The sequence below is a fragment of the Gavia stellata genome, chromosome Z (genome assembly GCF_030936135.1).
Source record: "Gavia stellata isolate bGavSte3 chromosome Z, bGavSte3.hap2, whole genome shotgun sequence".
Lineage (NCBI taxonomy): Eukaryota > Metazoa > Chordata > Aves > Gaviiformes > Gaviidae > Gavia > Gavia stellata.
The window spans coordinates 29,430,041-29,449,434 of record NC_082637.1 but is presented as its reverse complement, the minus strand read 5'-3'; the positions used below and the strand labels follow the sequence as shown (position 1 = coordinate 29,449,434).

The 19,394-nt window shown below is 38.6% G+C and overlaps 1 protein-coding gene across 1 annotated transcript in view; it reads right to left on the bottom strand.

The window, feature by feature from the left end:
* The window catches only part of ZNF366 (zinc finger protein 366), a 34,036-nt gene extending 14,853 nt beyond the window's left edge, over positions 1 to 19,183 (bottom strand). Inside the window, exon 1 of the mRNA XM_059833992.1 lies at positions 19,117 to 19,183. Coding sequence (XP_059689975.1) covers positions 19,117 to 19,168 — 52 coding nt within the window. The 5' untranslated portion in view covers positions 19,169 to 19,183. The remainder of the gene's footprint in view (positions 1 to 19,116) is intronic.
* Positions 19,184 to 19,394: the final 211 nt, after the last annotated feature.

Sequence of the window (19,394 nt, the reverse complement as noted above, 5' to 3'; positions counted from 1 at the left end):
ACACTCCCGCCCAACTTGGTGTCTGCAATCTTATTGGGGGTGCACTTGATCCCCTCGTCCAGATCATTGATAATGATATTAAACAGAACTGACTTCAATACTGAGCCCTGGGGGACTCCGCTTGTGACCGGCTGCCAATTGGATTTTACTCCATTCACCACAACTCTTAATCCTGGCCATCCAGCCATTTTTTTTACTCAGCGAAGAGTACGCCTGTCCAAACCATGAGCAGACAGTTTCTCGAGAAGAATGCTGTGGGAAATGGTGTCAAAGGCTTTAATAAAGTCTGGGTAGACTACATCCACAGCCTTTCCTTCATCCGCTAAGTGGGTCACTTTGTCATAGAAGGAGATCAGGTTAGTCAGGCAGGACTTGCCTTTCATAAACCCATGTTGACTGGGACTGATTGCCTGGTTGTCCTGTATGTGCCACATGATGGCACTCAAGATGATCTGCTCCATAACCTTCCCCGGCACCAAGGTCAGGCTGACAGGCCTGTAGTTCCCCAGATCCTTGCTCCGGCTCTTCTTGTAGATGGGCATCACATTTGCTAACTTCCAGTCAACTGAGGCCTCCCCAGTTAGCCAGGACTGCTGATAAATGATGGAAAGTGTCTTGCTGAGCACTTCTGCCACCCAAGTACCCTTGGGTGGATCCCATCTGTCCCCATAGACCTGTGTGTGTCTAAGTGTTGTAGCAGGTCACTAACCATTTCCATTTGGATTATGGGGTCTTCATTCTGCTCCTCATCTCTGCCTTCTAGCTTAGGGGGCTGGGTACCTGGATAACAACTGGTCTTACTGTTAAAGAATGAAGCAAAGAAGGCATTAAGTACCTCAGCCTTTTCCTCATCTTTTGTGACTATGTTTTCCCTCTCATCCAATAAAGGATGGAGATTCTCCTTAGCCCTCTTTTTGTTGCTAATGTATTTATAGAAACATTTTCTATTGTCTTTTATGGCAGTACCCAGATTACGTTCTAGCTGGCCTTTGGCCCTTCTGATTTTCTCCCTGCATAACCTCGCGACACCTTTGTAGTCCTCCTGAGGGATGCACATATCTGAATGCAAGTGTGTGTTTGTGTACATCTATCCAACCACGCAGAGGTTAGGCTGGAAAACTAGACATATTTTCCCTCTGTCACCTGTGACATGTTGATGTTATTCATAACATCATTCTTGGAAATGCTGGGTGGAGAGCATGGAGGTCGTTGGTATAGTAAAGACACTCCTGTTCCTTTTTCAGGAAGCTCCATGCTGGATAAACCTGCTTCTAAAGATAGATAAAAGCACATCTCTGTGACCTAGTTAGGCTGTGGACAAGAGAAGGCATCTTAAAAACTTGCTTACAAACAGATTACTTCTTTCCAACAGGGTAGACCATGGAATTATTTTTGAGATACTGTGTGAAGCCAAAGGCTCAGTGACAAAACTTTAAGATGGAAAATTTAGACAAAGGCATTGATCAATGCACAAAGAAGGAGTAGTAATTGAAGCAAATATTGTAGGATCTCTAAACTCATGATTTAAAAAACACCTGTGATAGTGGAAAAAGCTAAAAAAAATTGCTTACAAGTAGGACAAGTATCTAACAATTATACCAGGATGGGACTTTCAGTCCCTAGCTCACTGATTGGAAATAGTGTACATATATATACACACTATATATATACACACACACCGTATTTGTGTGAATATATATGTAATATATGTGTGTTCCATCCGAGAGAATTGTTAGGGAGTATGCATTCTGCTGTGTTTCCTTGTCATCCTAACTCCCTGGGCAAAATAAGGAACAGTTGGAACTTGAAGACTCTCCTGGTACAAAGGCTCAACTTATTAAAAATGGAGAAGGGGAAGGGAATCCTCTGAATAACAAAAAGACTCCACTTCTTTTCAAAAGGGAAAAAGCTTTCTTCTCAAAATTCATTTTAAGCAAAGTTAAACTTGCACAATTTGAACATAAAATATGCCTGTAGACCAAAATCTTCCCTTCAAAGTACTGGCCCGTCCCTCAAATATCTTTCATCTTGTGTATCTGATTCTTTCCCAGTAATATGGGTATAAAATGCTTCAGAAAGCCCGTAGCAATTCAGAATCCAGCTATGTTACTTACTGCTTTTGTTAGATTACTGAAATGCTGCCAAAAATACACAGAAGTGACAGTGAGTTGTGTCTAATTGCTCTCTTGTCTCCTGGCTGCAGGTTACTCCCTTCTTCCACAGCCTGTTTTGTGCAAAATTTCAATCTTTCTGGAACATGGAGTTATGGCAGGCTGTAGAACTGTTTGAAATTACTAGGAAGAAATAATTTCCTTGCACTACTAACCTTTGGCTGCTTTCACTGAGCGTACGGGTTTGTTCCATGGTCCACAGCTACACGCATCATGGGACCAAGCCTACGAGGGAAAGTGTTTAACCAGTCAGTGACCAGCGCAATCAGAGAGGTGCTATATAATCCAACAAAAGAGCACCTAAAATGGGAGGGAAAGTTCAGTCTAAATACGGGTCACCTTGCTGCTTCTTTTTTCCCTTCAATCTGCCAAACCCCATGATGCAGAAATTGATTGAGGAAAGATTAAATGTAGACTCTCTTCTCATCTCCTTTCATATTGGTAGCAAACCCTTGCTAATTTGAATGGAGGCATGATCTTCACCTTGACCAGAACTTAATTCCATAAAAATGTGAGTCCTGAGGATACCATAGAAGACACTACAGATTTGACCACCATGCAAGAAACAGTTAAGGAGCAGTCCCTTTTTCTTTAAATAACTTCAGCAGAGAACTTTAAAGCTTTTAATAACACAGTTTCCCAATAATTTTGTTCTATCTGACTCTGGAGTAGCTGATCTCATTTTAATACTCAACAATAAATAAGGGGTGTGAGTTGAAAAATTTTTGGTTTAAATATCTCCTAGGAACCTTTTGTGTTTCCTCTATAAGCACTTTAAAACTTCTTTCTTTCTTCAGCACTTAGTATTTAAAATGTATATATGTAGCACAGCGGTGTGTGATTCTAAACATTGAGGTTAGTTTAAACCTGGATAGACATTAAAATGTCTAGCTTTTATCAGTAGTATCTCAGCTCCTCAGTTTTGAAAGCTTGGTCTGGAAAGCTCACTGAGACAGAAGTTTCCATGCTGTGTTGGCACTTAAACACAAAAAAGCTACTAAACCTAGCAGTCCAGAACTTACTAAAAAGTTAATTTCTTTAGAACAGACAAGCATCCTCACAGTTTCTTTCTTTATGTAGGTAAGTATGTTTGGAAATATGCTATTGTGAAAAATAGAACCACAAATAACCTCTGTCCCTGCCCTTTCAGAAAAAAAGGAAAGAAAGTCTACAGTGAGTTCAGATAGTTGTTGAGGTATTTCCAAAATAGAATATCTATGCAGCAGCTAATAATGTTGTTAACTTCCATGAAAGAGGAAGAGACTTCAATACAGAATATGAATCACCATTTACTTTCTCATTTCCACTCATCGTATTTCTACAAAGGATTAAAAAAAGTATGTAAATCATGTTATTCACTCTACAAATATATGCATTGTTACAGTCTCCAGTTAATATTCTGTACTGAAGTCAACAGCAAATTTTCTTTAGACTTCAGTAGAACCAAGAGTCTGCTTCCTGTATGAAAGTGCCTTATGTCTATAGACTAATGATAAGCCCAGCCATAAAAATGTAAGATTATGAAGTTTCTCAAGCTTAAACACTGACTACTACGGTTCTGATTTTGCTCTTGGGCAACACAATGGTAAAACCAGAAATGAGACTAACATGAGTGAAAGTGATATTTACCCTCTGACAAAGGGAAATGGGCTGCTTTATTAGGAGGTTTGCACTTGTGTTTACTATTTCAGAAGAAGATGAAACAGAGGAAAGTGTAGGAAGTCTAAAGGTGTCTGAATAGGCTGAACAGCTTCTCTTAGCTGGAAGAGAAATTCCACTTTTAATTGAACATGTATGAATGTAGAAACCATGCTCTTTACGAGTGCATTTCTGCTCTCTTCGGGTCTGAAATATTGGCATCTATAAGGAAAGAATGAAATCTAACAGTTATTTCTGTGTTGGATATGGTGAGGATCAGTGACAAATGACACACTATTACATTTCTTGAGCTGAAGTTGAGCAGTTGGAGAGCTTCAGCTTTATTGAATCACAGAATCACTAAGATTGGAAAAGACCTGTAAGATCAAGTCCAACCATCAACTAACACCACCATGTCCATTAAACCATGTCCCACAATGCCACGTCCACACATCCCTTGAATACTTCCAGTGATGGTGACTCCACCACTTCCCTGGGCAGCTTATTCCAGTGTTTCACCACTCTCTCAGTAAAGAAATTTTTCCTAATATCCAGCCTAAACCTCCCCTGGCGCAACTTGAGGCCATTTCCTCTTGTCCTGTCGCTATTCACTTGGGAGAAGAGACCAACACCCACCTCTCTGCAACCTCCTTTCAGGTAATTGTAGAGAGCGATAAGGTCTCCCCTCAGCCTCAACTAGCTGGGTTTTTTCAGTTACTGACTTTTGTGAACTCTTATTATAGAGGTGGTTGTGGTTATCTTAATAGGTTTAATGGTATCTTCTTAATTCAATTCACACTTCCAAATAATAGGTTTTGCTTTTAAATGTGTTCAGTCACACAGTTGTTAAACTAAGCACCAAATTCTTTACCTAGTTTTCACTCACTTGCTATTTATGCAAAACTCGCATCAGTCTCAGGATCTGACCAAAGGCATTTTGCTGTGATGAATTAATCTCATTTCAGCAGTGAAGCAGTGTTCCCTTCTGAACCTACACTGCTTTGAGTTATTTGTCAGACTTTGAAAATGCCAGGAATACCTGTACAAACATGAATATATCCATTACTGGTAACCAAGTATTTTCAGTTAGCACACATCTGATCCCTCCTTACGATTTTCCCTGCTAGTTTTCCTTCAATGGCAGCATGAACCCTCCATAAACCTATTTTTTTCTTTCTCTTCCACTTCTTTTCTGCGGCCTCCAGTGTGTGAGTGAAGTTGTGCAATAATGTTGCCATTCCTTGTTTCCTTTTCTCTTAGGAATTTCATAATTTTGGAGAGTTGGAAAACAATCATATGGATGTTTTTAACCTGTCATTTTCAAGTGTATCTATCTTGTCTGTTTTGCTGTTTTTATGGCCTGTTTTGAGTAAGAAGTCACCTATATGGTAATAATGTTCCATATCTGTAAAATTCATGCACGTGCTTGTCATTTGTACCGTCAGACTTTTGTTTGTAGGGGCTGCCTTGGTGAATGATGCAGACATTCTAAATATACTCAAAAGATTTAGAGTTATTTCAATACTAGGTTCACTAGACATTGGCTCAAACTGACATTGTTATTCAATAATGCATAATTTGCATATTTTTTTTCAAATTACAATATTTTATTTACTCTAGGCTTGAGTGGCTGTAGTCATTAGAGGAGGGCAGAAGGTAAAAGACCATGTTCCAACTCATACCAGAAGTTCTCTAAAATCAGTGTCAACCCTATTCTTTTATTCTTTAGAAAGGTCCATGAAAGGTGTGCTTTCCATCCATGCTCTCCAGGCATAAATATCCACATTTCAAGCACACGAATTTGAAAAATGGACTCCATTAATATATACTGAGTGTATGTTAATATACTCAAACTTAGTATATAAACTGAGTACATGTTGTATATAAACTGAGTATATGTTAATAGACCCAAATCAGCCTTGAAGTCCTTATGCTACCTTATTTGAAGCTAACCTAAAAGATGATTTACATTTTAAATGAAGAGAGCACTTTTTCTGCCACATTGTGGAGCTGGGAGAAGACAGAAATTTGCACTACCTTACAAAAATAAACACGGATTTAGGGAAAGTATCCAAAATCAATGAGTGCAGATACTGATTAGGGAGACACAAATGTTGGGGAGGCCTTAAAAAACCAGGCTTGAGCTGGGAATAATAACCATTGTGGAATTTAGTCAAACTTTTTCCAATATCACTTCTACAAACACTTATTTTCTCTCTTTCACATGCATGTAGACCTGGTGTCAAATGAAGTCCATCAGCTTAATTGTCTTCTGAGATAAGGCTTCTTGTCTCATGCCTTTTATGAGACAGGTATGTCTGCTTAAATGGAAAACATTATTAAGATAAATATATTGCCATAAATATTTTTCTTCCCCTTTTGGATTACCATCATTAATAGAATTGGAATTGGAAACAAGTAAACAATTGTTCACGAAAACGATCTGGAATGACTGAAAATGAGAAGTGGACCAGATCAGGTTTTTTCTTCCTACATTAGTATGATAGTACTGAGGAGCTTGGTGTCTTTTCACTTCTCCCTGGGAAATTACCTTCATCTGCTGGTATCAGGCGTCAGGATAAAACTTCTTCTTTCCATCAACAAATGTGGGGTTTTTCTCAGCAAATGCTTTGTAAAGGAAAACTGATAACCTTGGTAACTCTTCCTAGGGCATAATCAGAGCTCATTAAGGCTTATGGAAAGACTTCCAATGAACTCTGAAACTAATCCTTCACACTTTTCCTTGTTATTTGTCATGGGTTCTGTTGTCCAATGAGATATGAACCCATCTATGCCATGACCAAAATTTGATATTTTTGACAAATATATTGTATACATATGGAAAAGAATAACATATCCTGAGACAATATGTTAACAGATGCTAACCTTTGCAGACAAACTTAACAGAACTCATACAATCACACACCTATGAAACTTAATTAAAAAATCTGACATGTTTAAACAGCTTAATATGACACAGTAAACAAATGCAACAAGCAATGAACTTCCAAAGATACTGTATATATTAAATAATATTTTTTTTTCTTCTGTTGACTCTGTTTTGGCATGTCTTCTTTGCCTCATGTTTGAAGTTTGATCATTTCAGATATTCCTTCTGCTCTAAGGGCTTCCTATGCATTGTAGCTGCGTTAATATTTTCTGGGAGATGACACCAATACAAAGAAATGGGTCTTCTCTCAGGGAACTGTGCAATAGAAATAGACTCCCTGCATTGCCTTTGTTATTCACAAATTTTAACACTTTAACTTATATAATTTTTGTTTTACTGTAGCTGGGAAATACAGAAGTTTAGGAAACATACCTATTTGCCTGCATTGCCTACAGAGTGGCTTTTGTAATCATCTTGGATATATGTGCAACTTAGTTTTGTACTCAATTTCAGGGAGCAAGACACTATGATCACTTTTACAGAACTCTAGTTACTTTGGAATTTCTTGTAATAAGAGAAAATGCTTAAAATAGTATGAAAATGAATGCACATTCACTTTTCCATAAGTTACAGATAATTTTTTGTTTTGATAATTATTGAAAGTGTTAAACTAGAATCTTCAGTTTTCCTCTGCTGAAAGTCTGGAGCAGTCCTACCACCCACCCTGCCAAGGCTGGGGCACTGTTTGTGGCATCAGATGTGCTTGTAGAGTGGTTTATGGCATAATTTGCTTTTCAATGGTGGCATTGATTAGATTAAGAAAAAATTGCCTGGTGCTGTAGTGAGGTAGCTGTAGATATTTTTCTTCTCTCCAGTATGATTGCTGTGTTCTCAGTTTAGCAAAATGGTTTGCTATCTCTCTTATTGCTTTTATGTGTGCTCTGTCCTTAGTTTAGCAAAAACTTTGCTGTCATTCTCACTACTTTTCTGTTGCCTAAAGACACTGGGTGGGGGTCGCAGAGCAGTATGGCTGGGTTAACCACTGAACATCTGCAATAGGGCCTTACTGGTAATGCCCCTCGGAGTACTTTAGTCTCATGGACCATCTCTAATCATTTCAATGTACGTACAAAGTGCCCTTTGAGTACAGTTTAGGCTTGCTGCTGTTTTGGATCTTTATTTCTCTTTTTCTTACCCTCCTTTCTCCTTTTTTTTCTTTCTTCTTCCTCTTTGTGAATTTTCTTAGTTCTTCTCTTATGTTTCCTTCCCTCTTCACTTCTCTATTCCATCTGTGGTTCACTCCCTCTCTGCTTCTCTATTCTATCTGCTAAAATGGTCAGCAACACATAGATAACCTGGATAACAAAGTGGATGTTAAGTCCACAGGCTCTGAAGTTTTAGCTCTTTACACAACGTCACCACAAACCACAGCTACGCATGGTGGGAGCCTGCAAGGCACAGCAAATTATCTGGTCTAAAAGTATGTAAGGGGCAAAGATTATATGTCCTCAGCTGAGCACCTCCACCTGCCCGATTCTCTGGTACCAAGAGGGAATTCAAGGCTACTTTGGGGTGGGGAGGAAGGGGAGGGGGAACAGCCTTTTGCTGGCAGATCTCTACCTCTGGGTCCACAGCGCAGCCCTGCCCCATCTCTGCCCACAGCAGGGTGGGCTCTGGCCCAGCCTTTTGCCTCTTTCCCTCCGCAGAAACCTGCTAAGTGTAGCCTGAAACAGAGCTGCTGGTGAGGTACAGGAGGGTGTAAAACCAGCCATATCAGCTCAGGCTAGTAGTGTAGCTGATTCAAGATACTGGTGTTGTGAAGAATATAAGAAACAGGAGACAGTCTCATGACAACTTTCCAGCATTATCTTCAGGCCTCCAGCTGTCTGTTGCTCAGAGCTTTCCTCATCCAAAGACGTTGCATTCTGATTTTTTTCTTATTCCGTGAACAATGGATCTGGATAAAAGTTATTTCATATAAAAATCCAAAGACAACTGTTTCTTGTGGGCTGAGGGGCATACAGAAATAGGCACCGTATCCTGGGGAAGTGAGATATCTCTGAGTGCTTTAATGGAGGGTCTTGTACCTCCAGAGATTTAGAAAGGAGCCAGGGCAGTGAGACCTGCACTGCGCAGGAGAAGAGATGCCCACCTATGCTCTTCTCAATCTACCCCTCCCTGAAACAATTCCATTTCTTCTCTTTAAAGTCCCCTGAAACCCATGTGTACTGTAGGTTATTTCACTCATTCCCCATTTTCCATCTCCCTACCGATTCCCTGAACAGCTGACCCTGTCCTGCTTCAATTTTTCCCATCTTTAGAAACCATTATTTTGCCACTCTAAAGCTGGATCATTTTTCCTGATAGCCCTTTAACAGCATAGTGTTTATTGGTTAGGGTTTTTTAACTGTACAATGCCTCTCTTTTTTTCTTTTTTTTTTCACCAAAACAAAATACATTCATATTCTGAATAGAAGTTTGGAGGGTACGCAGGGGTGAACTATTGCCTCAAGCAGTCTAACCAGTGTGTTGCACTGGGCTGCTTTTGAAGGCACCCCTGTGTTCATGTCAAGAACAAATTGTCTTAGGTACCCCAGACTTTGAAAAGTTTTGAAAAGAAAAGAAGAACGCAAGGCTGAGTGCTGGGGGCTGTTGTCCAGGAAATGAATACAGGTCTGAGTTTAGGCCGAGGATGTTACCTTAACAAATTGTCCCTTGGCACTTGCATTTTTGTCTGCCTAATGGCCCAGCTCCAGCCAAAGGAGAGCAGGGTTACCCTCACAGGATCTAGTTAGGGCACTCCCTTAAGAGCCTAGAGATGTGGGTCCAAACTCCTCGGGGGGAGAAGGGAAATGAATCAAAGTCTCCCACCTTGTGGCTGTTATATTTTACACTGAATTTGATGTCATTGGTGTATATTCAGTTTCATATAAATATTCTGACAGGACTGGGTTCCCAAGAGCATTTGGGCATAGGTATACTGAGTTTCCAGACCCTGCCCAGAGTTCAGGGCTGACAAGACCAGATTGGCCATGATGGTGACATCGGGAGCATATACAGCAGCAGAGCTTCACATGTGCAAAGCTTAACTGGAGCCAGCAGACCGGGTGGAAATGCAATTTGATCCTGCCCTCATTAGTTGTTGGAATTAATGATGGGTTGGCCAGCTCAGTTAATTATTCCATTAAAGAGTGGTAGTTACTCATCCTAAGTAACTGTCCTGATTCTCTCCCTGGCATCATCCACATTGTACTGAAATCATTATGGAAAATCTGGGGTGTAGCTGAGAACAAGATTTGGGATTTGGCTGTTATGAGGTGATGTCAATAAGACTAATGTCTTCCTTTGCTTAAATGGATAAGGAGCTCTCATGTCAAAGGCTGGAACCATGGATCTGCCCCTGCCTTTATAAAGTATGTGGAGTCACTTTAATCACTGTTTATAGAAGTCCTATCACTCCATCCCTGCTTCCTGTCTACTTCCATATCTGCCACTGCAAATTAAAATAGTACATTTTTGGCACCATAAGAATCCTATGTATTAAATAGTTTTTTCCTCTGGAAAATTATCAAATAACACTAATGCACTTTTAGGATTTTTTTTTCTCGCCATACAGATATTATAAGAGATATGGCGAACAGAAGAACAAATAAATAATACAAACGTAAGGAAGGATCTGGTAGTAAAATAGTAATATTGAATAGAGTGTGGAGTCCTTGAAAGAACACTTTGGACATAATCTTTCCACCTACAAAGCACAATCATTAAACACTATAGAGTGAAGTGGAGACAGAGGGGTTTTGAGCTGTACAGTAGTATTATTTTAAAAACAAATAACGGAGCTATGCAGAACACCCAGAATTAAAATGATCAAAAAATCATGCCCTTTCATAACCCTCATGCTGTCCTGCTTGGGCTGTTGTTTTGAAAGTAAACCTTTCACTGGCATTCATGACCTTTAAAAAGGAAATAGATTGAGCTTTCCTTCCTACTGTAGTCCCAGTGTTGTTATCACCTCTATGGAGGCCAGAGAGATGGTCTGGTCTCTTCCCACCTCTTTGTTATCTTAAAGGGTAGCTAAGGGCCACCTTCAGCCTTGGTTCTTCAAGCCAGCCCACTGGCACCTTCCTACACCATTGGCAGTTAATTGCACCTTCTGGACGCTGCATGTGTAAAGCAACAGGGACCTCAAAAAAGAATGTACCAGGTAAAAAGTGCACGTATGCTTGGAGAAGAGGCAAGGGAGAAGAGGATTGTATGGGAGAATTTTCATATAAAGTCTCCAAAACAGATTAGTTTTTTAATGAAAGTCTAGTTTTACTTCAACATGGCTGAGTATTAATAGTCTTCAGCAGGACCATTGCTTTTTATATTTATTTTGCGTTCAACTCTTTGTTTCACACAATTCAAAACTCATAGTGAAACTGAAGGTTGCTAAAGTGGCAGGTATTGTGTGTTCCAGTAAAACACGCTATATCGTACAAGAACTGAAAGAAGAGGATTTCATCCAGAAACTGACAGAATTAGGAAAAATATATCTCTTACTAAAAACTTTTCTTGGTGTCCAGTTCATTAAGAGTAATTACCAGATGATGATTTCCTAATCATTTAGGAAAGATTAATAAATCTGATTTCAGTTGAAGTTTGACCAGACTTCTTGCTGGAAAAGCTGCTTGGCTGAAAGGACTGATTAATCCCTATTAACCTCTATTACTCACTTGCAATTAAGCTGGCTCAGTAGTGACTTAGACATTTCCCTCTGAGCATAAGTTCAATAGGAAACACAGCAAAGTAATTAGAGATGTCAGTACCATTCCTAGGACACCACTGTGTTTATTCCATTGATACCCAAACAGAAAAAAAAAAGAATCATGAGCAATGAGACAGAGTTAAAAATGGCTCTTAAGGCAAATTACTGGGGCATTGGAGTAAACTACTTTTGATATATCTGCATTGTGATTAGGGAGCCCTGCTTTCCAGACTGCCAGAACATAAAATCTGTGTTAAAGCATTGAAACCATGCTGAGTATGTATTTATTGTTCAGAAAAATTATCACCTTCACACACATATCACAATTGCATTTAAATGAGGGTTCATTGTTTAAAATCAGTTTATTTTGTTTAAAGAGAAATGTGCTTAGTTCTTCAGTTCCAGCATAAAATGATATTTTTGGCTGATGATATGAAGTGCCTGCAAGGAAGTAATTTAAGATAACTTCCTGTGTGGCTTTACCCTTCACCTGTGATGCCAAACTTGAATATTCTCCTTGACTAAACAGCAAAAATCCAATGCTTTCCCGCTCTGATCCCCAAAATGCATCCTGCACATTGGTCTTAATTATTTTGTTAACTTATAGAGAGTTTTAAAAATAAGCATTAGTTTGTTGCCACAACTAAAGAAAATCTGAAATTTAAAACAATTTTTATATTGCTTCTGTGATTTTGATCAATTGGAAAACAAATCTCTATGTAAATCAACTAACAGGGAAAAATTCTTGAGGTTAATTATTTTAAACTGAAACAGATTTAAAATGCCAGTTTTACTGAATTCAATAAACTAGCATACGGAGTGGGAATGGCAGCTCAAACTTAGCCAAATGTCATCAGCAGATACTGGAACAGAGACTAGAGCTACAAACAAATAAGAAATTACTTTTTGCCAAAGAAAAAAAGAAAAAAAGAGAGTGAGAAGAAACTCAACATAGTTTGAAATCTGAAAATCTGAACATTTCCCAAACCACTCTAGTACTAATCCTTCACCGTTAGTGATGCCAAAGGCTTGTTCTGGATACTAACTCAGTTCAGATTTTCATCACAAGAAAAAGGAAACCAAAAAAACCATCAAACCACTGTGACTCTACCCCGTGGCTAAGAATGGCCAACCAGCAATATAAAATGAAGTTTTGTAAAAAAACACCTTATATATTAATATAACTCTTTCTCTCAATATCAACCATCCCCCGCCCCCAATCATTCTATTCAGGGCTTTTTCCCTGGAAAAATGACATATGCCACATACAAAAACCTGAAAGATTTGATAGAAATTACTGCTGTGTTTTGTGAGGAATAGCAGGCCAGGCTGTGGTATGAGCAGGGGAACATTACCCACAGGATAAATAGTTGTGTGAATTCTGTTCCAATTTACTGTCCTAACCATGTTCAGTGCCTTCTACTGGGTGCCTGTTCATGCATTTTTTCCGTGTCTAGTAGTGAACAAGCTAGTGAAAATCCTCACTGCAGTCATTAGAGGGAATCCCGAGTCCTGATCATTTTCTTACAAAATCCGTTGACATCTGTTCAATTGCATTTCTTTACCTGTGGCTTAAGCTTAGGGGCACTCCCTTTTTGTGGGACATGAAAAAAGAAATTAGTGCATTTGGGATCAAAAGGCTTTGATTAATATTTTTATTTTTCTGGCAGAGAGAAGAGGAGATACGGAGGAGGAGTCAGTCAGCACCATTTCTCTGATGCATGTGACTGCTTCCATAGCATCCTGCAAAATGTTACTTACAGACATATAAAATTATTCTGGAAACCTTGGTGACTTCATACTGTGAGTGCAGCATTATGCAGAAAAACTGTTTGCTATAACATTCGTGCTGGTGTGATTCCTTGCTGCGGTGCTGAGGAAAAATATTATTTTCCTGCACTTTTATAAATGGATGGGTTTAGTCTACAAGCACATTGTTGTCAACTTGCTCTTCCAGGAGGTCCTCTACAGTTTTCTGGAATTTCTCTCACAGGACAATAGTTTGGACAAATACAGGACACTCTTCATACTTTCAGAAACCTGCACTAGTGAACCAACCCAACGTGGGCTGATGCCTACCAGATGGTTCAAACAAGTTCTGCTGTTCCTTAGAAGCTGATAGATGCTCCAAAAACAGGTCACCCTTTTCCTTTTCACCTCCTAATATTATTTTCATTACACATGTATTCTAAATACTTTTAACAAAAAGTAGACAGGTAGAAAAATATCGTGCTACTTGAAGGTACTATATGAAAGACACCCCCTTTTCAAATAATGCTTTCAAATAATTTTTACCTGGAGCTGAAACACCAAGCTGAAACACTACTTGCTTTAGAAAGCACCTGAGAGAGAGGACTAAACCTGAAATAGTAACTATATTCAAATGTGTTCTTCCTGGATATCTTTAAAGCAGGTGTATTTAAGTTTGGTTTAAATCTAGTGTATTGAGTATTGGTAAGAGCACATACTCTTTCCAATTTACAAAGTCTTTAGTGGCAGATCCAGCACAGAGCCCTCCACAAAACAAAAGGTCTTTTATCACTGCAAAAAGAGTCTAACAGGTACATTGCAACCCCAACCAGAGAAGAGTAAAGCATAAGTGGCTTTTGCACAGTTGGGAATAGTAACAAACCAGTGAAAAGGAAGACTGGAAGTCATCTTGTCCCTCCCAGCCAACACACTTGTGGCTTATCAGAGGACCTGGTGTCAGAAGAAGTTGCTCCCTGAGAAGGGGCAAAGCTATGTGCTCCCATCCAGAGCCACCACACCTGCTTCTCCACCCTGGGAACACCACCCTGAAAAATTCTTTCCATGCAGAGAAATTAGGTGGTTTCTGTTCTTCATCAGGCCTGCAGACAGAGGACTGTGTGGGTAATGCCTGCTTGCTGTGCATTAGTATTCCTCATAGTACAGCATCGTCTAAGAATAAGAACTAAGTATGTATGGCCCTTCTCATAGCCTTGCTTTCAATTTTGAATCAGTTGTACCATTCCCTAATCCGTTAGCAAAAACTGATCTTATCAGTGTATGAGACTCATTTTACCTTGTAGCTTTTTGTAATTAAATGAGCCTTCAGATTCAATGAACATTTGTATTTTTCAGTGTTCTATGAATTCCAGTGCTGCTAATGAGCATAAACAGCTGGAATGTTGGATGTTTCCAGCTTTACTTTTTATGAATATCGGCAAGGGGAAAATAGGCTTTCAGGAAACACGCTTTTTATCCTAAGTTTTTTCTTTTAAATCACATGAATTCATGTACACCACACCTTCTACACACAGTAGAAGGAAAATGTGTCGGTGTTGTAGCTTACATAGTAGAAGAGGGAGGGAAGAGAAAGTAAGAATAATATTTTTTTTTCATCCTTCATTCAAATAATTAATAATGTGTGTTTCTAACATACAAAGCAGGAAATAAGGAGTGAAAGTAAAAAAATAGCAAATATTCACATAATTTCTTCCCACAACTTTCAAAGCACAAAAATATTTTCTTTTAATATGTGATTACTTAGCTTAATTACTTCCAGTGACATTGGAAGTCTTTACAATACATTAAACGTTGTTTTAGAAGGAAAATGCTGCGTTTTGCTTATCAACATCAGGTTAACACTAGTGTTAAACCATTTATTTTACAGAAGCAAGTCACAAAGGTATTAAGTTTGGAAGAGACTAGAATAAAGATTAAATAATATTTTTAAATGGATCATTAGTATTTTAGAGGCCAGGCAAGAAGGACTAGTCCCTACGAGATAGATATAAAGAAAAATCAGACATCCAGTGTGCAGTTCAATATGCATTTTAAATAACCAATAAGTATTAACTTAGGCCTCTTCGTTGGATGAAAATCTGAATATCATCTATAAAATTCCACTGTATTTTAACAGCAATGGAGAGCTGCAGTCTTAGTTTCGGAATATCAGTTTTTCAGCAGAAAGAAGATAATCCCAAGTCATCTTTTTTCCAGACTTGTTTCTTTCTTTTTAAAGGCTTCACATTATTTTTCTCTTTATAATTCTTTTTTCTCCAAGCTGGCATTCCTTCCTTTTCAGTGGTCTTCTGGGATGGTAAACTAGAATGGGGAAAACTACTGCATTTAAGAAGAAAATGCTCATTTGGTTTTAACAGGTGGTCTACCTTTAAAAATCATTTGGGGTATAAAATTAGTGCATCAGACAAATGAATAATTTTACAGCTATCTGTAGCAGTCTGCATAGCACTTCTAAGGTCTGTTTGAAGGGTCAGTTTGTTTCATTGCATCAGTTACTACTGGGGAACATGATTAGTGCTCAGAAGCTATGGATCATTTCTTACCAACTAATAAGAAGGTACTTTTCCTTATACACCTTTGCCTGACTTGTGTCCTTAAACCATGGCCACAGAAAAACCCTATTACCTTATGCAGCCTTTACTGCTTTTGTTTCTCAGGGTGGTATACTGTTGACACATCTGGCTGAGTGGAGTGGTCCATTCAGACAGATGTCTTTCTGCATCATCGAGGCTTTGCAATATCAAAGATTGGAAACAATGTAAGTGCTATCTGTGGTAACCTATACTCTTCTGACTCTGTGTACGAGGCTTGTCTTGGGTTGCTACCATGATTCATCCCCCTGTGCTTCTCCTATTCTGAATCCTGCATATCTATCTGGTGCTACTAGAAACAGCACCTGAAAGACATGCCAACATGTTCATCTGTGAGATGCACATCATGGCTCTCAGTCCACCAGATCTGCTCTGCATCTGGATAGTCCTAAGGCAAGGCTTTTATTGATGTGCTTGTTTGAAAGAATGCGAAAATTATAAAAAACTCCTTAAAATTCAAAGATTCAAATTACCTCCTGGTCAAAAATCTATATTAGAGATGCCAAAATGTTACTAGGAATGTAACTCAGTGCTACAATTCTGCATCCAAAACTCACATTCTCAACAGTTTTCACCATTAAAGAAGTTGGTCCTAAATACAAAAAGGCAATTGACATTTACAAAAATACTTCTATCAGTTTCTATGTTTTTTGAATCAGACCTGTTGACCTGGGATTTCCATGGGCTACAACTTGTTTCTACAACATCTTTGCCATCATTGGTGTAGTTTTGTTTTTATTTTTCAGAACAAAAGCAAAATCTGTCTATATTTTGTTTCATTATAATTGAGAACAAAACAAATGGAAATAGCAGCATTAAATAATTCTCTGGAAAAATACATATACTGACTGACCATTTACTTATGTATGCTATATACATAAACACAGGTCTTAGCAATAGAAGCAATATGACTTTAAGCAAAATAAACAGAGTCTCTCTCTTTTTACTCTTGGTTTATTGCTTCAATATTATTTTTTCATAACATTGAGGTGAATAACTGAAAAGTCATTTCACAAACATTTAATTTGTGCCAGAAGCTGGTAGCAGATCTGTACTTAATCCAGCCTCAGACTATAACCTTCTCTGCTTGTAAATATCTCAGCAATGCAGGATAAGGATAACACATCAGCCAAAAATCTCCTCTTCCTGACACCTTGAGAAAGATATTAGTTGTGTTACAAATTACCATTGTACTAAGTCATGTTACAATTATCCTAGCAATAAATTACCTAACGTGAAAACAAATAAACTTCAAATGATTGCAAACATATATTACTTGAAGGAAAAGTAAAGCTGATAGGTAAAATCTAAGAATGAAGCTCAAAATTCTAGGTCTATTTTTTACTGTCAAATTATTAAGCATTCCTTTAAAAATGTTCTTTCTGTGTGTTTATTATTGGGGAATGCGTTTAAAAATAGCATGTACTGCTTTTGGCCACCTACTATGAATATGAACACACATATTCTTATTTGTGTTTCAGACAATCTCTCAGAGACAGAATTTATCATATACATGGTCCAATTCAAGAATACATTTATGTTTAGTATCTTCAGAAACAAAATCTGTACCTAAAGGCTGCAACTGGCTCTCACCTACATGGTAAACTGAACTTCTGAAATAACCAGATCAAAACTTACAGGTGATTGAATCCAGACTAACACTCAGCAAAATACCACTAAAAATACAGTTTATGTCTTTTTTTAATGTTTGGGAGACACGTCTACTTCTCATTAAAAGTAAAAAGTGGTTTTCCAGATGTTTGACATGTAACTGTCAAAATAGCTGTCCAAATCATCTATTTAATTTGAATCAGTATTTAGCCACGTAAAACATAAACCCAGGTGTCTGAGCGAAAGATGTGGCAAGTGGTGTTCATGGCGACATCTGGCATTTACTTGCTATTAGCAGAGGATTCTTTGTGGGTTAAGTACAACCAAATAAACCTAATAATTGGTACCAAACTAGACCGAGCTACAATATTAAGCTACAGAGTTCGAGAAACACGTTATTTCCACCTCCTTTTGCAGAACGCATCCGCTGCTCTAAAGCATAGCGAATCTACAACTTACCCAGAAATCAGGCTGAATTTGGGTTAGATCACTCCTTCCTATGGAAAAACTTGCAGAAAGACAACAGATAGAGGGGGAAGAAAATCCTTTCCACTAGTTGGTTCAGCGAGGGGTGGGAGCAGAGGGCCGTCCAGGCGCAGAAGCGCAGCCCAGGTGCCCCGGTGGGAGCGGGAGCGGGAGCTGGGCACCTCAAGTTGCTGGCTGGCCCTCCACGATGCCTGCCCGCCATTTGGAGCCGCCCTGTCCAGTCTCCGGGCATCCTGCAGAGGACCCTGCGTTTCAAAGAGCTGCAGCTTGAAGAAATGCTGGATCAGAAGATGACCAAGCTCTCCTTCTGCAGAGGAATGGACACCTGTCCTAATTCTCTCCCCCACGTCTGCATTCTGCTTTTATAAAAGCATGGGGGGAGGTTTTTCTCTTCCAATATTTGAAACATACTCTTGCATTCAATCACTCATTTTACATGCCACTTCTGATTGTTCTGATACATTTATGCCCAACACGAAAAATATTATTGGTATCTACAGCAACGTGAACGACAAATAAACATTTAAGTCCATCCTATTACTGATGCTGGTGATTGGCCTCGGTGTTGTTATATACTACACAACATGAACTTCTTCTGTTTTTTTTTCCAAGTGAGAACCTGGAACTGTCTTACCATATCTTAAATGTCACTGTTCCCAGACTAATCATATACACAGATGAGCAGAGATAAACATGTGTACTCATAAACACGATATGGTTTGAAGGAAAAAAAAAAGCCCTAGTAATTCTTCTCTCACTATAGCACAGGTTGGTGGGTTGGAGCAGACTTCAGTAGTGGCAGATGATATATGAAATACATTAATTTGCATATGACATAGCTTCTCTCTTTATTTCAACACTGGCCCAGTGAATCTTGCTGAAACATTCAGGATAAAGTTAGTGAAGCCTGTAACAAGATTCTGGTAGCAGAAGCCCTATATGCAAAATTCAAAGCAGATTATATTATGAATATTATCAGCCTCACTGGAAATCACTTTCTTGTCTGCATTGGTTAAATCATATGCTATTATAACCAGTATCTAAAAACTAGACTATAGGTACCTATAGCATGAATATACTGCTTGTCAATGCATATGCTTATTATCGTTTTATAAATTAAATGTGTATATGATTAATGCCTTTTCTTAATACAAAAGCATATATATTGCACTTCTAAAGAGTTAACCAGAAAAGCATTTTTACTTAACTTACCAGTTGTTGAAGCTGGAAGGAGTCTTGCCCTAAACTCTCTACCTGTTCTCATGTTGGTAATCTCTGTCTCTCTCTCCCTTTCTCTCCCTCCCCCCGTGCAGAGATTGCAGTAAACTTAGAAAACTAGCAGAGACAGTGTTTCCAATGACTTAAGAAAGAGAACAGGAACAATCATTTCGTTCTCTTTTTTTCAGATGAGTACAGTACCTTCAGAAAGAAGGAAGGAAGGGAGGGGAGAGGAAGTCAACAACCCTTTGCTTTCCTGCAAAAAAATAAGG